At 36.1% G+C, this 22490-nt stretch overlaps 3 protein-coding genes across 4 annotated transcripts; 1 reads left to right on the top strand and 2 right to left on the bottom strand.

The window, feature by feature from the left end:
* On the bottom strand, positions 1-7966 carry LOC145224100 (E3 ubiquitin-protein ligase UHRF1-like). Of its 2 annotated transcripts, XM_080090530.1 has the most exons (18): positions 7734-7966; positions 7573-7659; positions 6972-7073; positions 6733-6777; positions 5645-5805; positions 5381-5546; positions 5266-5315; positions 4283-4386; positions 4030-4222; positions 3193-3316; positions 2886-2993; positions 2620-2831; positions 2382-2544; positions 2159-2296; positions 1505-1580; positions 1297-1442; positions 1131-1229; positions 1-436 (listed from the first exon to the last, which is right to left on the bottom strand). In XM_080090530.1, exons 1-18 carry the CDS (start codon positions 7884-7886, stop codon positions 290-292), a joined length of 2274 nt encoding a protein of 757 aa, XP_079946656.1. In that variant the 5' UTR covers positions 7887-7966; the 3' UTR covers positions 1-289. The 2 variants fall into 2 exon arrangements, with proteins under 2 accessions (XP_079946656.1, XP_079946657.1); XM_080090531.1 differs by lacking the exon at positions 6733-6777.
* Positions 7967-8772: 806 nt separating this feature from the next.
* Positions 8773-17464, top strand: LOC145222412 (uncharacterized). Its single transcript, XM_080088524.1, has 13 exons — positions 8773-8973; positions 10361-10460; positions 10528-10652; positions 10716-10875; positions 11011-11144; positions 11584-11757; positions 11880-11923; positions 11989-12043; positions 12107-12163; positions 12331-12474; positions 15001-15117; positions 15571-15650; positions 16033-17464. The coding sequence occupies exons 1-13, from the start codon at positions 8879-8881 to the stop codon at positions 16266-16268; spliced, it is 1521 nt and encodes a 506-aa protein (XP_079944650.1). The 5' UTR covers positions 8773-8878; the 3' UTR covers positions 16269-17464.
* LOC145222410 (uncharacterized) lies at positions 17454-22485 on the bottom strand. The gene is made up of 8 exons (XM_080088521.1): positions 20797-22485; positions 20641-20729; positions 20418-20581; positions 20137-20256; positions 19729-19899; positions 19491-19626; positions 18652-19428; positions 17454-18219 (listed from the first exon to the last, which is right to left on the bottom strand). The coding sequence occupies exons 1-8, from the start codon at positions 20952-20954 to the stop codon at positions 17660-17662; spliced, it is 2175 nt and encodes a 724-aa protein (XP_079944647.1). The 5' UTR covers positions 20955-22485; the 3' UTR covers positions 17454-17659.
* Between the last annotated feature and the right edge of the window lie 5 nt (positions 22486-22490).

The following is a 22490-nucleotide window of genomic DNA, read 5'->3' as shown; positions in this document are numbered from 1 at the left end:
GTAAGTAGCGACACACTTTATTTGTACATGTCAGTAGTTAAACGCGGCAATTACTTTTAAAAAAGAGTTGGAAAACGTTTACAGACTGAGGTATAAAAAATTGTTCAAAGATGGATGAAGTTATTTTGACAAGTTCAGGTTCGAGTTGGAAAATACTGGAGTTTGGATTTTAGTTGGAAACGCGATCAAGCACAAAAACAAAAGCAACACCAACAAAAAGTATACAAAGCAGTAAAAAGGCAGCAGGCCGGCATTATTAATAAGCAGAGTTGATACGACGAGCTTAAATTCAACGTCCGTTTTCATATCCAGGAAGAAGGTGCACAAGAATTTCTCTCAGACCATCATTTACATCCAGACTGTAGCCGGATCCCAATTCAAAACGACAAACAGGACACGAATAAACTTCTGCCTTGAAGGAACGCTGCAGACAACCCTATAAACAAAAAGTGCGTTTTAATTTTACAACTAGAGAAAAATAATTGTGACTTTGACAATGCAACTCTACAATAACGTCAAATAATAGAAAACACAATAAAAATAGTTCTGTAGCAATGGATATCGCCAACCACGATTTGAGGCATTCACAAGCTGCTGAAACGACAGATTATCATATGAGGTATTTGCCAGCTGTTTACGGCACCGATTTACGTAGTAGTCACCTCGACCAACGCCTTTTACTTCGGGCACGAAAGTTGCAGATAAACTGCTTGGAATTTAGAATCTTAGTGCAAATTATCAAAACAAACATGGTTAACCAGCATTTTGAAAAACAAAAAGCGCATTTGATAAACAGCACTTTAATATAACAGTGAACAATGGATAGATTTAGACGAAAGACTTGAGTTTTGTTGAGTTTATATTTTTGAGTTTATACTACAGAAGATGGACATGAACAACTCTGGACTAAACCCACATGTTTTTGCCAAATTTTTAAAAATTTGAAGTGCAATAATCCAGGAGTACCAGGTAAATATCAGACAACTTCCTTGCGCCGTCATAATGATTTAGCATGTTTGTTGTTACCAGAACCCAATTCAAAGAAATAATCGATTTGATGGTAAATTTTAACATTCCACCTACAGATGAGCCAACATGGAATATCACTGTACGAAAAAAGCCTTAATTACCTTGCACATATTGTGGTTGCATGTTGTGGTGATTGGTTGAAACACAAGATCCTGGCAGCACACACATGCAAACAAGTCCTGAAGCTTCTCAAAAAATTTCTAAGACAAAATGAATATGTAGTAGAGACCAGAAAGAAAACACAAAATATTACCCGGTTTTACACACCTGTTGGCCATCTTTGGCACTCTGTAACCCCTCTTCCCACAACAACTTGTTTTTAATGTCCTTCATTATCAACTTTTTAATATTGCCGTCGATCTGATATGACATTATTTTCGCTTTCTTTGATGATTTTTTGGGGCTTTCAACGTCTACAAAAAACAAAACAATGAATTGCAGTACACCCAAACATTAATTTCCAAATTTTACTGACCACTGCGTTTTCGTTTTGTAGAAGAATCTTCATTTGCATTTTTCTGGGCTTGATTTTCCAGATAACCATCGGGATACTAAGAAAAATATAAACAGGATATTTTCGGGAGGTAGCCATGTTGCGGAATTATATTGACAGTCAATTTAATCTAGCAGTTTTGGGCGATATTAGCAATGGCAAACAAAACCTACAGCCACAGAGATACCGACCCTAATTCCGCAAACGCTCAGGATCCTTAACGCACACTATGAAAGAAAAATCTGATCAGGTTTTGCGTGTTACCACAAAATTTTTAAAACCATCACAAACACGTTGTACAACAAGTAGGTATCGACTTGTAGTCAATGCCTTCCGCGCCTCATGCTGCTAACAAAAAACCTCCGTCGAATAGGAGGCCCTTTTTGAAAGTGTCTGATTACCAATAAAAGCGGCGTGTATAACGACGAACAGCCAAAAAGGTTAGTTTTTCTTGTGGGTCAAAGGAAGATGGCAAAAACGTGGCACAAACCAAAAAAAGCTAATAAAGGCCTGTGCTAGCATAAAATATACAAAATAATATTCAATGAAAAAAATACAGGAATTGCCCCCCAAAACGGATTGAATTCAAGACAGATGTCAAACAGGGCCATTTAAATTTTCACACAGGGTAGACACCTGCATGGTTATTCCAAGAGTTTTTGATCTTTTCTTTCCACTTTTTGTCCAAGGAGAAGGTTCTGGATCATCTCGCCGAAACAAATATCTCCACACAATAAAACCAGACTTGCCCTTATCTGGCCAATATTTGACAACCTTTAGCAAAACAACTTACATGTGATTTGTACTAAAGACAAAACATAGAAAACGTGTAGAAATAAAACTCTAATACACATCTTACTTTGTAAAGACCATCATACCGATTTCCTTCCTCTGGTGCATACTCGCTATGTTTTGCACCCTTGTAATTGCGAACAACTCGAATTGGTCTAGACTTTTTCCAATCACTTGATTCTGCCCCATTTTTAGCATCCACTTTCACATGGCATGTTCGAGCAATTGCCCTGCACACATTTGAAAGGCAAAATAACATAACTGAGTAATGTATTGCCATAAAATATGCATTAAAATGCACCTACATGTTGCTTTTTGTAAGGACCTGGTCACATGACTGTTCAGCTGTTCGTTTGTTGCCTGACAAATCACGCCCTCCGCTACCTGTGTATGTGAACTCATCTCCATTATCCTCATCATCTTCATAACCACCAGCGAGTACAATGGAAAATGCACCCTCACTTTCTTTGCCATGAATTCCAGACACATGAGGGCGATGAACACCAGCTTCACTAACCTACATTCACTTACAATAAGTTTCTAAATATTATGTGTTAAGATGTACTGATACCTGTACACGAAATTTCCACAGAGTTCCCACTGGAACACCAGGAATGGGACCAACATGATTTGAAGGAACAATGGTACAGATTTTTGATCTTCCCACGCAAGCCATTCCCTGCAATGTGATATTTTCTTCAGTATTATTCTGTTCTTAATGTAGGACAAGCAAAAACCATGTGAATTATTCGTGTACCTACTTAATATGCAACAACCTGACTACAGCTTTCATTTGTACACCATATAGAGAGAAAATAGGTCTAATAGTGGTGACCATTGCTACAAGGATGTCATGTTTTTGAACCAGAAAGCAATACCTTTCCCCAATCTCTTTGTGTTTCAGAAGTTGATGACTTCATTTTAGATTTCTTTTTGTTTTCTTTTAATCTTTCTCCTGCCTCAATTATTTTACTGTTGTCATGTCTGCACAAGGGACAAAACCTGTAAAGGTTTCATAATTTTTGCATCAGTAAAAAGGTTAATGATTTAATACTAAAAACATGAGTAATTGCTGAAACGTTTGAATAATAAAGCATGTCACTTTTCATGTTTGTTTGGGCTGTAATATTCATCAGCAAATACTGAAAACATGTACATGTACAAACAAAAGTTAGATGATTTAAGGTCTGGCAAGTTTTATGCTTTATGTAACTTATCCTTGATGAAGGCAGGATAATTTTCTAAAACGCCTGACAACTAAGCATTTTAAGTCCATATATTGAGTTGAGTTTATTTCGCTTGGTGAAAGACAACATAGCGACACAATTGCACTAAAACAATCACCAAGCCGGAAATAGCTGCGCAACTTTAAAATTTTATTGAGCGCATAAAAGTGTCGGGCACAATTGGTGGATGAGAGCCAAAACGCGCTGCAGCTACACCGTCATTACAAGGCGTTAAGTGTCTGGGGCTCACAAAAAAGTGAGGTTGGCACATTGTGGGTAAACCCGACTGGGGGTGGGACGTTGGGGGAACCAGTCGAGGGGGCCCTATAATCTAACCACAGAGGGTGGGTTTTGACAGGAAAAGAAACCACAAGAAGAATCCCTGCCGAAAAGTATTTGGGGCATAATATCCCCAAATCTACTCAAAATACCAAATACTAATCCGTGTTTGAACAACGTAATGTACTATTGTTTAGAAATTATATTTACCAGTCATCTTCTTCAGGCAAACTGTCCAGAGGTGGGTCAAGACAGAATGTGTGGAAGGGCAAGTTGCATTCATCACAGAGAAGTGTTTTATCAAAGTCCTTTTTCTCACCACACACATTGCAACCACATTCTTTACATTTCCGGCGAGGATTATCATTGCAATGACCACAATCAGGCTCCTTCTCAGTTTTTCCTGCACAAACAGAATTGATACTTGCCCACAAAAAAAATTATGAAAAAATGGTGCTGTTACGTTTCACATCTGGTAGAACGGGACCACTTTCAAACCCAGGTTTTTCAATCACAAATATCTCTTCTACAAACACAATAGTGCACGGTTCCAATTCCTTTCCAGGTCTAGAACAACAATTTAACACATTCACCACTTGCTTTTTGTTTCTTTAATTAATTTCACACAATGTGAAATGAGAAAACAATTTATAAAGTCCTGAAGAGTAATTGAATATTACTCTATAAACGCCTAACAAAAAGAACTTTTGTTGAAGGTGGTGATTTTCCTATTGCCTTGGGTCAAGTTTAGGCCATTGCAGAGCTTTGCAAGCTGACAGTAAATTTGGCTTAGGAATCGTCAATTTATTAACTCTTATTGCGCCAAATACTATAACGTTCGTCATCATGTTCATGTTGCATTAAAAATGCCCATTTATTTTGAAACATTTACAATTGTTACGTTTCAACCGATGTCTGTTCGATCAATGGTGTGACTACAAATGCAATTGTGTTTGGCTGAAAACACATTTCAAAACCAACGTGACTTGAACAAAGATGCGATTATGATGTTAAGCAGTCAGTGTTGTAAGCAGTAGAGCAGTGTAACAAATAGTCAACTGTAAGCAGCTGTTAAAAATCAGTATGTAACAGCTAAATGGTTTTATGCACGAAATTGCTGTTGCAAAATGCAAATTAAACGAAGTGGGTTAAAAAACATTACAGATCATTCATACCTCGAGTTTTTTCCGAGTTAGACAATAACCCAGTTCAAGAAAGGTTTATTATAATTAGGGATTTAAAATGCTGCTTTTAACATTTTGAAGACAACTTTAAAATTGTTCATTATCCGACCATCTGTTTACTTGTTTGTCAAAAAAACACTGGTTCCTTTATCATAAAATCAAACTTTGGATTTGATGTTTTTTATGATTAGTTATTAGTAAGTTGGTTTACGCAATTTAACAGCTAAAAATAAACTACTGGCTTTCTCTGAAAATCACATACCCCAACAACAAGCGAACAACAAGTTCTTTGCTTTTGTTTCTTCGAATTTTCTGCAAACATTTTTATCATTAGTCATGAAGTCATGAAGGTCAACCAAACATTTTGGCTCACTTACCTTTTGAAGAACTATTCCATCATACCAAAATCCTCGCTGATTATGTTTGTCCATGTTGTAATTCACCATCACTTTGTCTTCAATGTTAATATCATTCCATTCCAATAACTTTCTGGCACGGGGGCGAATTTGATTGATTTCAAGTTGTCTCTCTTCATCTTCATAACTGCAAAATTACTTGTAAATAAATTATGTTTACTTGTGTAAAATCTCAACAATAATGTGTCATACACAGATGCTAAACTTGTAAAAAAGTTCACATACTCATCAAATTGAACACAATATAAAATAGTCATGTCATTGATTTCAGTATTTTCTTTGTTGGATGAATCAATTGCTGATGCTTTCTTTTGTTGAATGGTTTTTATTTTTGCTTCAAACCATGCCCCGGTATCAGTATCTTGTGCATCAACAAGATCATTGATCTAATAAAAATTTTGGCAACATCATTTTAAATATTTGCATTCATATGTAGACAATGAAATCAGACACTATCATAACTTTTTACACTTTCAGTCAGTGTATGTCCCATTATTTTTGGTTGTAACATTTTTTAGACACAATAGTAATTTTAGTTTATACCATATATACTCGCGGATAGGTCGCAACTTTTTTCCTTATACTTTAAAAAAAAATATAGGTGCGACCTATCCGCTCGACATAAGTGCAAATCGCCACCAAGTCGTAACAAAATTAAAAGTTTTCGGCTATTGCAAGTACCGTATTTTCCGGCTTATTGGGTGGATATAACATATTTATTTGAGTCTAATGGTGAAAATAACGGCCCAAATAGACGTAAAAAGCGACATGCTTTATCTATTTGGGCCGTTATTTTCACCATTAAACTTATGAACAGATCCGTATATAGTATTTGAGTCTAACGCGCAAAATTTTATACTAATTTTCAATAAAAAATTAAGGGTGCACATTATAGACGCGAATTGTAGTGGGAATGTGCTATCGAATACGGGTGCATGCGCTCGTGCACGCACATACCAATGCGAGACAGTTTCATGAGCGCACATGCACATGCGACGACTCAGCGTGCGTTGGATTTTCCCGTTTTGTTGAGAAAACATAGTATTGCGGTTTTAATGCAATGTAATTCAATGCTAAAAAACAACCAATTGCACCAGTTATTAATGCAAAAAAGCTAGGGAAAGGGCCTTTTAAATCCCTAGATTTTCAGTGCGACTTATGTGCGAGTCAACTCTAAATTACACTTTTTTAACACAAAACTATTCCCCTATACGGTGGCACGACCTATCGGCGAGTATATACGGTAATAAATTTTGGGGAATTTACCAAAGTTCATGTTCAAAGTGTTTTACATGGATTTAAAAGCATAATACCTTGTACAATGAACACAAATTGGAACTGCTTTCCTCAGCGTTTGGCTGAAAAAAGGTATGTTGATGTTGATGTGATACTTAATTAGGTTTCGAAGTGCTTTTTATCATTTTTATAAATATTAGAATACTATGCTATCACCAAATACAAATTTTAAGAAACAATAATATTACCAAGTATTCATTATTATTTAAAGCAAAGTAAACAACAGCAAACCTTAATACAATGGTTGCAATTTTACCTTGTTTGAATTATTTGCCTTCAGATTTGGGTCTATGGATTCGATACCGCTATCTGTATCAGATAGTGTTTGGCCAGTCTTTTCACTAGAATTTTCTGGCACCTTAACAATAAAACAATCAGTTGTATATCTAAAAAATACATTCATGTCTCATGGTAAAAAAAGATTCGGATATTTTAATTTGAAACATGAAATGTAACATAGTTTAAAAACACATAAGGCAAGTTTGCAACTGAGATATGTTGTTTTGCTTGTTAAAACATGTCAAAATATTCACCAAGCCAGAAATTAGAGCTTAAATTCTTATTGTTGTACTATTGTGGTTCAGATGTCAAGGTTGCATTATACATCCTTTTGGACCAAACATGAACGAACTATTGCCCCAAGCTAATGAAGACAGTAATTTTAAACAGCATGCTCAATAATTTTTTGGTCCAGTTCTGTTAATACACCACTGCTTTTATACTGGCAGATACCATGTTTAATATGTTCTGAAGCTGTTTCTGGCTTGGTGATTGTTTTATTGCAAATATGTTGCTATGTTTTTATCATCGAGCGAACTAAACTCATCTTAGCACTAATGACAGAAAATGTGCGTTACCTCTGCTAAGATTGGCTTCCTCTCAACAAGTTGAATTATGTCATTTAGACACACATCATAGTCAAATAACTTGTATCCATTCTCCAACTAAAGAGGAAATGTAAGTTGGGCATAATATTCGACTGAGTGCAATCAAACATGGAAGCTTTTGCCCAGTTTACCTGTTTTCCTCGAAAAAATAACCTTTGTGCTTTCTGAATAACACCAAATTTATCTTCCACAATTTCCCTTATATCCTCAATTTTTGTAAGTTTGGATATTCCATCAATCTGTTCACTTCTTTTACCATCCATTGTTCGAACATGGATCCACATTTTGTGAGTTGGAATTCAAACAAACCTTATTAAAATCTAACAGTGCTTAATAAAGAAAAATCTGAAAAACAGTTGCATTTTTTTATTTGAACGTAATAAGATTAAAAAAATAGACATTTTAAACGATAATAAAGTGTAGATCTTTCATGATCGCATAGAATTATTATCATATCATGTAACCATGTCACAAGACTCACAAGTCACAACCACAAGTATATATTTTTGCTTGTTTATTGATTTTTAATGGATTACAGAAAAAAATGCAACATCTGACCTTCAAATGCAGAAAAAATAGGAATACATCCTCTACACGCTGTTGTTTATTAGTCATAAATCATAATTCGAAAGGCATAAGGCACAATTGTGAGCAACACACAAATGTTGTGAATGTTTAACAGGTACCAATCACCTCAACTCATTTTCCCGCGAAAAAAACACATACTTTAACGCATCCGGAAATACCTCAAATTGTAAATGTTAAAAAAAGTAATATTGCTTTTGACGAATTTACGGTTAATGATTTTTTTTATAATATTATCGCAAAATTATTTAACGCACCGCACACAACTTGTTCACATGTAATTTGTAAAATAAGTTATCAAAAATATATTGCAAAACTCGATTAGAATTAAACGTACAATGAACGAAAACTTTGTAGTACAGTTCAGGGATATTGAACATGTTATTGTCTTGTTGTTATCTACAGCAAAAATTGAAATATTAACTGTTGCGAACTAAAATCTAAAATTTGGATTCGTTTGATTAAATTTTGACTGTAAATAAATATTGACTGATGACAACTTTGTCTAAAAATAGCGAAACAACTTTGTAACGCACTTGCATAACAATACAATAGTCTGGATCATGTTGTAGCTCTCAGTTTATAAACAGTTGACACTGGCACAATAGATACTTATTAAACACCTAAAGTTTGTATAGAACAGGAAACACTTTAGGTAAATATGTAGCACAGATTAACTTCAATTATCAAAATGGAAAGTACAAAGTCACCTGGATCAGGGCCCAAAGCTAACAACAACGAAAAGACACCTGAAAAATTGTCAAGTGACACTTCTGACTCAGACAGGTTTGTTAAGAGTGTGCTGTGCATTCCTGTAAAAAATGTGTGAATGTATTTTGGGTCTAAAATAGAATCAGATTTAATGCATATGACTCTGCCACCTGCCAGTATGCCAGATTGGAAAGTTTTTTTTTGTGCGGAGGATATTTTTTTTGTCAAAACATTTGCGCGGAATTACAATTTTCTGCGTGGATTAAATGATTTTTGATTGACAGGTGGATTTACTGATTAACGCAACTTGTTTCACTGTATGTAACACCTAAAAAGACTATCTAACAAAAAGAACAACAAAAATAAACACTATGAATCTTCAGTTTTACTCTATTGCACACGCAGATGCTCTAGTGAACTGCACAAATTTTCACAACGATTCAACAATTTTTGCAATTGAATTTCTTTCTTTGTGGATAGTTCAGACAGAAAACATTTTTTATATAACTTGCCTACCCGGCAGAGGATACATCCCCCGCACAGGCCATTCTTTCCAATCTGGCCAGTATGCAGAATATGGCAGCTGCATGCATGAATTAAAAAATACATATTTTACATGCCAATTTTTTGGTTTGCGTGCCGACATTTTGCACCAAAGGCACTTCGATTGTCCACTCTTGGCTGCTATCACTTGCTTTCCGCAAGCTGAAAGTTGCGAAATTATTATTCTAGTAAAAATTTTGTTTTAATTCTCCCCAAAAATAAACAAAGTGTTACACATAAACATGAAACCTTCCAGAATATGTGACATTGGCATAATAAAAGTTAGTGTATAGGGATTTTAAATTGAAAACCAAGGGCTATAATTTGGCAAAAAAAACTTGCATAATCTATTTTACCAAATATGGTGTGAACAGTTTTTGTAACTTGTTAAGTCAATATTTCCCACAGTAATAATAATGGTTAAATAAGTTTAACACTTCCTATATGGATGTTGTTGTTTCCACGTTGAATGAGGACCATACATTTATTGGTGGTGTGGTTGTTAAAAGCATGCTGTATTGTAGCTTCGAAAAACCTTTTGTCAATGTCAAAATACTATCAATTTTTATCCTTGTTTGAATAAGTAATTTTTTCTGTTCATTTAGAAATATTACAAATAACCTCATTATTGCATAGTTTTTATTTTTTATGTTTAAATAGCATATGAACCCGGAGCAAAGCAAGTTAGTTTAAGACAGTCTTTATTTAAAAGCTGAACATGTGCCACCAAATTACTAAAACAAACCATCATTTGACTTCTAATCATTATCTTTTGTGCCCATTTACATTTTTGATTTGGGTTGCCATGTTGGAACCATGATCAAAGTTCATTTCAAAAACCAAGACGTGCAAACAATAAAAAAAAAAAAAAAAAAAAATTAACGGCCCCTAATGTGATGTATATATATTTATTATTTAGGTGTCCCATATGTCTTGCTCCTCCAGACAATAAGGCATTGACAAATGCATGTTTTCATGCATTTTGCTTCAGTTGCTTAAAAGAGTGGTCAAAAGTTAAGGTAGGGCCATTTGTTTTATTTGATTTTTCAATAACAACCTTTTTTCTTAATCCGAGTTCTTTTTAAGGCTGAATGTCCCCTGTGCAAGACACCATTCCGATCAATCATTTATAACATAAAAGATAATGACAATTATGATCAATTTGATGTTCCTGAAACAAGGCAACAGTTTGTTGAAACTTTGCATCAAAGGTTGGTAACTTTGTATTGGAAGTTTTCCATGTAATTTGCAAACTACATCTAATGCTTACTTAGGTTTACTGCATCTGTGACTGAAATGATGATAGCAAATAGTTTCAATGAGTTTCGACAACATGTACGTGCAAGACAAGAGAACAACCGCGCTGCTCTCATTGCATCTACTGATGTGGATGTAATTCGCCAACGGCGTTGGTATTATAGGAATGGTCAAAGGGTGAGTGGGGAGAAATGGTCAAAGGGTGAGTGGGAGATATTTTAACAACAATATAGGGTGTGTACTTTAAACAAGGGATTAATGTTATAAGAAATTAATAAAATGGTGGTTGTGACATTTATGTATTTGATTTAGATTTCAAATGTAAACAACAACAAACAGACTCGTGACATTTCATCCAAGTTTTATCGACGGAATCGCCCACAACTGCATCGTCTCATTCCATGGCTTCGAAGAGAACTGATTGTTCTGTTTGGTGCCAATAATATGTATGAGTATGACTAAGCTTTTAAATATCTTATGAATAAATGCGTAGCATGTAACCAGGACCTTAAAAATTAACTTAACAACAATTATAAAGGAAATTAGGTAAAATGTGTCTAACATGACATAAAAGATCATCACATGGGAAATAAAAACTGGCTTTTAAATCGCTTTTTCGCAATAATAATAAGGATTTCATCATCCAGAAATTCACAGCCAAAGCTAAAACCAGAAAGTATATTTATAAACAAAGATTGACATGTGTCAACATGTATGTACTTGTTTTGCAATATGTGAACTAATTTTGTTTTGGATTTAACCAAGTAAAATATTGTAATTGTAAATGCTCTAGAAACAGTGTTTTATATGTTGTTTTTTGTAATCAATGAAAGCTGCTCATCATAACTTGTTTTCAAATTATGAAATCAACTTATTTATCTGCAGGTTCATTGTTAACCGAATTCGTGATCTTATTATTTCATGTGTCACCACTTGTGGCATAACTTCAGAGGAGTTTTATGATGAAATTCAACCATATCTACAACACTTAACAGATCAGTTCATTAATGAGTTCTTATCTTTTGCTCGCTCACCTCATGACATTTCATCATATGACCAGTAAGTCTGCTCTTCCTAGCTGTAAGTTCTAACACATTTCAATTGGCAATCATTTATTAAAATGACCAGTCATTGTTTATTTAAAAAGTTATTGTGAATACCATTTTTTAAAATTTATTCAGAAATGTCCGTTACTCTGCCTCAGATGAATCTGAACCATCACAAAGTAAGAAAAAAGATTGTTCTACTTTTATTGTGCGTAGAATCAAACTTTTTACCTGTTTTTGAAAGGGGTAGTTCGACAGCAACGTGAACATCGGAATCCATTTGTTTGGAATGATGCATTGTAAGTTTTTGATGTGGACCTGTTTCCTGTTAAAGCTTAGCAGACAATGATATTTATTTTAAGATTACCAATTGATCCACCACTGGCAACTCACAGATCATACAAGCCCAAGAAAAAAAGGTTTGTTTAAATGACTAAAACACTGCTTTAAAAAAGAAAATTTGTGTTTATTTGGTATGTTTTTTTAAAGTGATTATTTAACTGTACTGATTGCCTTGCTGATCCCACATTATTCAAATGAAATGATGTCTTTTAAACTAAATGTGAAATCCTGTTTCCTTTTGAAGGAGACCCAGAATAAGAAAAGAGCCTAGAATATCTGCCCCTAAAGAGGTCATAGAAATTTCATCTTCATCAGACACAAATTGCCAGCAAAACATATCTGTTGAACCTGCTAATGGAGAATCGTCTGATGATGTCATGTTTATCAGGTATTTTATGTACACATTCTAGTATTGTTAATGTATTGTTTAATTTAGGTTTAGCCAAACATTTAATATGTTTATTTCAGGGGTGCAAAAATGCGGTAGCGCGGTCGCGCCGCGCGACTATAAAATCGGCGTGTGCGACTGTAATTTCTTGCCACCTACAATTGGAGGTGGTATATATTTTTTGAACTAATTTACTCAGATAGTGTTAAAACACTGAAATGGCTCCACTTGAGAAAAAATAAGTTTCCGACAACGATCAACCAATATTGCCTTTTCCATAAAAACACGCGTGGATCAGCCCGCTACCACAATAGGTTGGTCGTAACTTTTAAATTTGCCACGCTTTGCAGGCACTGTCGCGATGCTATGCAAACTGCTGCACAAAGTGCTGATTCTGCAATCATCAATTGACATAGCTTAACAGTGACCGTCGTAATTAGAAGTGACTTACTTCCTTTCTTTTATAAGCGCGATATACTCTCTTTCATAACCGAGAATATTTACTCTCTCAGAATAAAATCCATTCCCACACCTCATGTGACGTCACTCATGCTAAGCGCCGTGGGGATGGTGCAATCGGTCACGTGTTTTTAAAATGATTTGCAACGCGCATCCACTCAACAAAACGTTACACACGCCGCACATACATATCTTACGGATTCGTGGCCCACAGCGCAATTTTTCGGCAACCTGTGAAAAGTACCTTTCCCGTATCAAGCTACAATGGTTCGCCTGTCCGTTTATACGTTTGTTTAACTTACACTTGTGTTTTTTCAGTAAATGCTAAGTTAACAGAACTCAACGCGTACACCACAACAAACAAGCTAAAGTCATTTTTTCCAATCCTCGTATGGTGCGTCGGAAAACACAGACTCGCAATGAACTTGTGTATAGAGAAAATTTTTGTCTACGCTAACGCTTTGGTGTGTAATAGTTTATGGCAGGCATGTTGAAGGCAGCATACCGATTCAGTCGATCAGCAAACATTCCCACATAGCAAGGCACTGTGGGATTCGAACCCACGGAATTCGTTTGAAATTTCTGGAAAAAAAACTTTTGCCAACAGGTTGCTTTGCCCTGATGCCATGCAAGCACAGGGGTGCAAAACGTGCGGCCTTCAAGATGAACTGGTCCTACCGGAAAAATTTACATTTAAATATATGTGCTGGTGGCTGTGAGTTGATTTAACCTTTAATATTTGTGTGCAAACAATGCTAAATATACAGCCAGCACACAACCTAACAATATTGTTAATATAGCCTATATGTATGTATATGTATGTAGGACATAGCCTATATGTATGTTATATAAGGCCCTACAAAAATTATGGCGCGCTACCAAACTCCGAAAAAAGTTTTGCACCCCTGGTTTATTTAAAACAATTGAGTCATTTAAGATCTCTTAGGCATTGTGAAAGGGCACCAAGACATGCATGCCCAAATAAAAAAACACATGCTAAACTGGTTTTAAAGTTGTTGTTGACTTTCAAAGTGCATGGTAGAGATTCAGTGTCGTTTAAATGCATGCATAGGCCACCTATGTCCGAAGAGGGCTTCTCATTTAGCCTGCTAAGACCTTGAGAAATATAATTTTTATCAATTGGCAAGTGAAAGAAGTCACAAAAGAACATTGTGATGTTTCATCAATAAAATCAAGTTAAGATGTCCATAAATTTATTCAATTATGTTTTTGTTCAAAAGAAAAGCCAATTGTGTGTACATACGTTTTTTTGCCAATCAATAAATCAGTGCACCTAGTGGCCTGATTTTGAAGCATTATGAAAGCATCAAGCCAATAAATGAAAGCTGCAGACCTACAAAGTCTCATTAGCGAAGCTGGTGACAAGACATGGGTTGCATTGGCTAGTAAAGCCATCCAACAGCACTCCAGTTTGTTGGGAACAGGCTGAAAATGCCAAATGCCTTACCACTTCTGTTTGATGCCACAACTGGAAATAAACCACAGAGGAAACTGGTGCACAATGCCCAAACAACTGCTTGGGAACCAAAGAGATGTTGACTTAGTATCGTTATATGTATTTAAAAGCATCAAGCCTATAACTAATAAGTAAACTGCAGCATTGATGAGACCTTGTAGGTCAAAACAAACTGCATGTCTGCAGCTTACTTCGAAGCATTACAATACTATTATGTTCAGCCATCCCATATAAAACTAGTAATGCACCGAAGTTTCAGTTGACCGAAACATTTCGTCCGAATACGCTGTTTTCTAATGTTTCGGTTTCGGCTCGATTTTTTTTGGAAAATTCGGCCGAAGCCGAACCTTTTGATTGCATAGAATTGAGTCGAGTTGAGTTTATTTCGCCGGCGATACAAAATTGATGCCTAAACTTTCATTTTCGTCAATACGAAACATCCGAATGTAACTAATTGTTGTACTTATAAAATCGGAGCCACGTTGCCTGCAAAATATCACAAGTTTACAAAAACGTACGCATTGTGAAAGTGACTTCGGAGTGTCATAATTGAGTTCACTGGCATGACTTGAATTTGGTTTTCTTTGCAGTTATGAAAAACCACCCAGCCAACGTACACCAGATGCATATGTTACTATAAGTTCCAATGATGAAGATGAACCAGGACCTAGTGGATTATCCAATCCCACAACATCACTACCTCATCAGTAAGTATATTATAGTGTTTTTGTTGTTCATAAAATCACTTACTGGTTTAAGTCTGTTTTCAAAAATATTTAAAATTTGTGATTATATTTTTTCGATATTTGACATTTATGTGTGATACAGGTGGCCAGTTACCAGAAGTCACTTCTCACTTTTTGTATTGATTTGCTACATTTTGATCACTGTTGATTATTTAAAATAAACATAGTCACTTTATTTTTTTTGAAAGACTACATATACAAAGAGTTCCTTAACCTAACATATTCAACAAATGTAAAATCAAACATACAAGATTATGAATGTTTAATAAATTTAAAAAGTAAAAAAAACACGAAACTTAGGGTTGTGTGAAGTCCAATTTGCAATTCTCTGTTGACACCTACCCGAAAATATATTTGTTGGGTGCAATGCCTAATGAACTGGTGTATTTTTATACATACCTTTTGTGTTTATAGAAGTACAGTGTCAAGTTCATGTGAATCAACGAGTTCTGAGTTCGAACCAACAGTTAAAAGCGTCATTGTACCTGTTGAACGTAAGTTGTACGGATATTTTGTAACGAGTTTTAGCTTTATGCTGGTACTAATTTTGGTAGCTTTGGTACAAATTGGAAAACGAGCTTCTACTTCATCCGTGTGAACAAGTGTTGCAGGGCAATCAGGCTGAAATTAATGGATATATCGACTTTTAAGTGCTTTAAAAGCTCGTTAAAGCGAATGCATATCACATATGTGAAATTAAATTTAAACTGAAATTATGCCGTCTAAAGTCTAAACCCACAATTTATAAAAAAAAAAAAAAAAACGCTACACAAGTAAGTTTGATATTTTGGGATAAATTTTAACTTTTAATCCCTTTTAATGTATTTTTTCTCTTTTGTAAACGAATAGTTTTGTACACTTTTAATTCACTTATAGAACCTTCTGGGGCATCAAATGGAAAGTTGTGCAAAGTTAAAGTGCCAAAATATTCCTCACACGATCCGTTCAAGTCCAGACGCCGATCATTAAAGCGAAGTCAGCATCATTTTTCACACCACAATACTTCAAGCAGCGACATTTGCAGCAGCAGTGATGAGAGTCATTCCCACCACAGACGGCGTCCACAAAAAGTTCGACGTCGATCCAGGAAACACTCGCGCGGAATTTTGTGAACTTACGCATTTTCCTGTTGGGGTCTTGTTATTAGGTCAATCACAGAGCTGTATTTATGGTGCAGAATGTTAAGTAATGCAGTGTTAACTTAATGAAATGCAGAAAAATTAACATTGCTTGTGATTCCCCTAAGTTCACATTAATAATTTACAATTCGCCCTCAGGACATGGGTCATGGAACAAAACGTTTAGTACTTTGTGCATAATTGAAGATGACTTAAAGTAGCATTTAATTTCAGACATTTATGATCGTTGTAAATGGCAGCTTTTTTCCAGCGTTTCTCATCCTGGTCCTTATGCCACCTTAAGGGCAGACGTAGTAGTTTTCATTTGGCGTAAGTGTATGGGCGCTCACCAGTGACACACACCAATAAACAAGAGCTAGACGCGCGTGCAAACTTCACCTTCAAATGGTCAAAAATGCATTCTAAAGACCTAAGCGAGCCAGTGACTCACCCTTCTTTCCCTATGTTGAACAGATTCCCACATTTCTAATGGATGAACAGGAAGGCACTGGCTTTGAGGGTTACTTTAAAGGGGTTCACGAACTATTTTAGGTTGAAAATCACTGGTCTAAGGGGACTTTACCGGAAGAGTTTGCTAAAATCAGCGGATATGAGTTGAATTGACCGCGGACTTACTTCCTACAATGTAAAATCAATTTGTTTGTTTTTTGAAATTTTAGCTGTGCCAAATGTTTCGTTTTTAAGTTCAACCAGATTTTACGTTGGATATATTACATATATGTAACTTGTAAGTTAGTCCTCTGGACTGCATAACGCAACCACGTTTTATCTCGTCATTAAATATTGAAGTGAACTTTTAATTTGGTGGCAATAAAATTGCACTTTCCTGCTAAAAATACAATTTAGAAACAAAATTATCATTGGCAAAAGAACGAGTAACTCGCTTTTCATTGTTTCATCAGCACTTTTCTTTCGATTTTTTCTCATGTTGACATTAATACTGCAACAAAGACAAACGTAATATTGTTTTGATGCATATCTTCCTTTGGTTTTGTGAAACATTTAACACGTGTGGAGTTATATTTCGACTGTGTCATGTTTGTTGTCACCTGCTTACATGTTTCCAAATTGTTTGTATAGTTTTTACATTGTTTCGGTCACTGGATAACATTTTAATGCGTAATTGACACTGACGCAAACAAGATTAAACGGAACATATGCATTCTGAATTTTTCAGTCACTTTATTGAAATGCGGTAAAAAAGGGCGAAAACTTAGCGAATATGAGCATATAAAACAAGATACAAAAACATACATAAAAAAAATAGGCTGCGTCGAAAAATTCAGAAGTAAAAATTTATTTTAACCAACTAAGTTCTCATTTAGTTAATTTCGAGTTTTCATCATTTATAGAGTGTTCCTACTTCAGGTCAAATCGATTTCTTCCTTTTCGAGTTTTCCGTAATCTTCCTGTGGTCCGCCTTGTTTGTGTGAGTTATTCGGTGCAAACAGCGAATCATATTGAGATCCATGTGAAAGATCAACATCAAGTTTGTCTTCAGTCGACCCTGCGCCACTTGAGACATTATTTTGTGTTGATCGCTCAGGAGAGTAAGCTGTAACCTCGAGTTTTGGAGGGTTGAAGGGAGGTGGCGATATTATGGGCGGACTGGCAAGGGGAGGAGCCAATTCGTTAATGTACGTCATCAGTTTTTGTTTTGCATCACCTGGCCCAAAAAACTCGCTGTGATTTTTGAGCATGTTTGCATAGGTTTCGGAATGTGAAGGAGAAATTTCTCCAGAATGTGGAAATTTGTTGACGTTGTGGCTGAAACTTGTTGCCTTTTTCAAACTCTTTCTTCGGCGAGTGGAAAGCCCATCCCGGTTCTGCCTCTTCTTTACTATTTTGGCGTATCCCGTTGGTCTCGTTGATGTGGTCCTAAAGGGCGCCCCCTTTTCGGGTGACGACATTCTTGTGTAGTTTTCTGTGAAGAAGGATGTTATTATTGTAAGATTTCTATTTGTTGATTTAATGGTGATAACGACTATAATTCTACGTTGAAATGTAACGCCTAATGTCCTACGATGAAGCTACGATGAAGAGGATTTCTGCTCTATTACCGTTCTAATGGCTCCTTTACATTTATTAAGGAATGGTTTCACATATTTGACTTTTTGGGGCAGTGTCACTTTAGTTTGTTTCTTGGGATGAAACAAGCTTATCAGCTCACACTAACTTACTTTGCGCTTACCTCTATCTAATTTTTTTGACGTCATGACCCATCTAAGATCCCTAAATTTGCCAACGCTTTCGAGACAGTGGGGATAAAACCATTGTTATTTTATACGGACGCTTGGTCCAATTTTACAAGCTATTTGCCAAATAGTTAACAAAGTCGTAGTTCAATACCACGTACCCTTTCTTTCCATCCGATTTTTTTGCGACATCGTCGGGACAAGATAACCATCACCATCAAGTGCTTCCATGCTTCTGGATCGCTTAAAACCGGGTGCCGTCGGTGCTCGTCCGAGTTCCTCCAGTGGAAATCGGGATATCGTGCGCTGTCGTTCTGGTCCAGGACGAGAATGGCCATCAGCGTTGTTTAAAAATGAATCCAAAGAATCAGTTCTTCGCATTGTACTCATTTTTGAGTCTGGACGTTGCGAATTTACTTTGACGTGTTTAGTTTGCGCGTATGGGTCAATTTCCTGTGAGTTCACTTCTTTAATGCTTGCATATCCATCGTCAAACAAAGATTTTGGTCTGGCAGGTAAAGGAGGAGCAAAATACGGACTTGCTCTGGGTGTTACTGCATCATCCTGCATTGGCCCAACTCTAATAGACGCTGCGGTCGCTTGTGAACGTTGACTGTAGTTTGAAAGTGCTGGGGATTTATTAAATACACTGTGTTGTGTGGACAGGGCACTGTTAGGTCGGCGTGTACTGGCGACAGCTGGTGAAGGTTGGGGTCGTGTACCAGTCTGGGTTGTTGGCAAAGTTTGGAGATTTTCGTTATTATCACTGCGTTTAGCTTTTTGCTTTTTGTTACTGTTCCAACACAGATACACAATACATAAGAAACCAACTACCACGATGAGAGAAACCAATGCGATAATGACGATTAGCGTGATTGGAAACGGTTCAGTTTCGTCGCAAACACAACTCGAATCGATGGATAGTCCGATGCATTGACCTTCAAAATATGCAAGATTTTTGTCTGGCGGTTGTGTTAGCTGTATTTAAATTTTTGCTTACCATTGACGTGAGTAGTAACGTCTGTGTATGACACACAAATCCGTGACCGATTTCTATCGCTTGGGTTAGAAGATTGTACACCATTGCAAATACACGATGACCAAGAGGTCCAGGGCGTCCATAGGTAACAATTGGCCTTTTTTATTGTAAATAATTATTTTATTTTAATTTAAATTTATTTGTTTTTGTTTTTTATTCATAGTTTTTCGGTTCAGTTGTATTTACATGTCCAGTTTACCTCATCTGTGCCGAAGCTACACTGTTTTGTGCCATCACACACTTGAGTCATATCAATAGTGGGACTATTTTCAACGCGACCATTGCAGAAAAAAGATGGTGCTACCGTTTTTGATGGGTAGCAATCTTGTTCATCTGTACCGTCGATACAGTCTTTTATACCATCACATACCTAGCAGAAAAAATATTGTCTAAGAAGCGTTTTTATCTAAATTTAGGTAAATAACAAAAAATCTTAACGGTGTACAATTTTAGAATCGTTTCGTTTTTAGTTTTCTAGATTGCGATTGTTAGCAATTCTCTTTGTTTGTAAACCTTTGTTTTTTTAACTTTGGTTTGACTAAACGTTTGGTTGGGAACAAACTCAAAAACATATTAAGCACCGCATATATTATTTCAAGTTTCATACCGATGATGTGTTGACACATTGTGGTAGCTTGTTGCACAAATATCCAAGACAAATCCCCTCGTAATATTGGCAACCTGTTTCATCGAATCCACCAAAGCAGTTTTTTTTATCGTCACACATCTAATAAAAAGCAACACATATATAATCTGTGGTGAATCAACTTACAAGTATACAGAAAGAAACTGGGCTTGAGGTTTAGAGGTTTTAGGAGTGGACATGTTACAAATTTTTTTCTCCAAAAAACAAGAAAACGAAGGGGAAATACAAAAAACTGACTTTACCTTTGTTGTATTAAAGCACTGTTCATAGTTTTGGACACCGCAGTAAAAATCTCCTTCCTCACAGAGTGGTTTTGAGCAATTTTGAGAATCCGAATTTGCTTCATCAGTTGCGTCTCCACATTCGTTCACACCGTTGCAAGCATGTTCACTGCAGTACTGTTTTTCTGCATAAATTTCATTGCACGTCAATATCTGAACAAGTATCTTGTTACAAAAAACTCACGGTTTGTACAAGTAAACGTTTCACCGGAACAAACATTACAAGTTGAGGAAAATTTTTCGGCACAGCACTTTTCGTTCGCTTGTGTCGCCCTGCTCAAATGTTGAATGTTGGCAGTTTTTAGTAATTTTGAAAACAGCAGCATATTGTTTGTTTTACCTGTCTAGGAAAAGTTTGGTGGTTGTTCCGCACGTTACACAAGATGACAAACTGTCGTTGTATTGCGTCCACGTTGATGATTCACTGACGTGACACCTACAAATAAGGCTTATAAAATACATACAAGGTATTATTGTTAATGCGACTCCTGGGTTCATCCAATGTCGTATTCGCAAAATACCATTATTCCCCGAATATTGACGGTATATCGCCAAAATCGTTTAATCGTTTGGTAAACACAAAATAGACTACGTTCTGCATTAGTCTTAAACAATATAGCCTACTCACCAACGCTGGAACGATATTATTCCTCTGCTTATGGGTACGACTGCAAAAATTAGCGATAACGACCAAACAAGTTTCCAACTATGGTCTGCTTTAGTCATTGTATCATTTAACAAGTGTCTTTTTAAAAATGTTGCTGCTAACAAATACTATAAAAAGCAAATCGATCGACTTTTTATTATTTTTGTCGACAGAAACCCAACAAAATTTTAGTATTTGTAATAAACTGACGAGAAAAAGTTGAAACGCTACACTGTAACTTTAAATTTGTAACTCTATCCAATAACAGACGTTTAACTTCCAATAATATACATATATCCGCATGTAGACTTCAAGAACAAAAGAACTAAACAACTAAACATCATCGGTCTTATCATATTTCTGTAATAAGGCACAAAAAACTTTTTCCTTTGTTAGTGTTTGAGCACAATATAACAAAACAATGACCTTTATAATATATAGCACTGTGTAGCACCTTGTCTCCGCACAGACATTACACATTAACACATAGAAAGCGTGATTCAATTGTAAGTGTATTGGATGCATACGTCACATCCGTTTACGCCGCAACAATCACTTCACCCCAGCGTGAATCAGAAGGTGTGTATGTCGTAAGCATAAACTCGATGACTGTCATCACAGCTTGGCAATTGTTAGCAAATATTGTTTTCAAATTTATACTTCAAATAACCGTTGTAAGTTTTCAAATTTATACTTCAAATAACCGGACCGGGCTATTCTGCCAGGGTTCGGGCTTTTTTTTTACAAACGGGCTTGATTCAGGCTCGACTTCACATTCTGTGTCAGTAATTTTTTACATATTAATTACTTAGCTAAATAGCTAGTTGCTGGACAATTCAGCCGGTTCTGCAGAACCGTCTCACAAATTTTTTTGGAGATCAGCAAACCGGTTAGCATTACTGGTTACTGTCAATCGACTTTTTGCAACAGAACCGGCTGAAAAATATGACTTTTGTGATAGAACCGGCTGACAAAAAACTTAAATCCAACTTCTGATATAACAGTGATTCTCAAACGCGGCTCTCAGGGCCGCATGCGGCTCCCAACTAGCCTACTCATTTTGCAGCACGCACCAAACCTCAGAAAACCACCAAAGATTGCTAATTTAGTTTTTTAGGTAATAATCTTTAGTGATTTTCTCAAGGTCTCGTTTTTTTTCGGCTCCCTACACACTTAAAAAACTACCATTTGGCCCCGACAATAAAAAAGTTTGAGAACCACTGGAATATAACCAGCAAGTAAAAGCCCAAAAACGTCTTGTTTCACCCATTGTCTGGAATTGTCCATTGTCTAGAGATCAAACTTTCGGGCCTAGGGCTTCTCAAAAACGATTCTGGTTGGGGCCGGGTTGGGGTTCGAATTTCGGGCCCGCCAACAACTCTGCTTTA

Source organism: Phallusia mammillata, chromosome 4, assembly GCF_965637545.1.
Source record: "Phallusia mammillata chromosome 4, kaPhaMamm4.hap1.1, whole genome shotgun sequence".
Taxonomy (NCBI): Eukaryota; Metazoa; Chordata; class Ascidiacea; order Phlebobranchia; family Ascidiidae; genus Phallusia; species Phallusia mammillata.
This window is presented reverse-complemented; position numbering and strand designations above follow the sequence as displayed.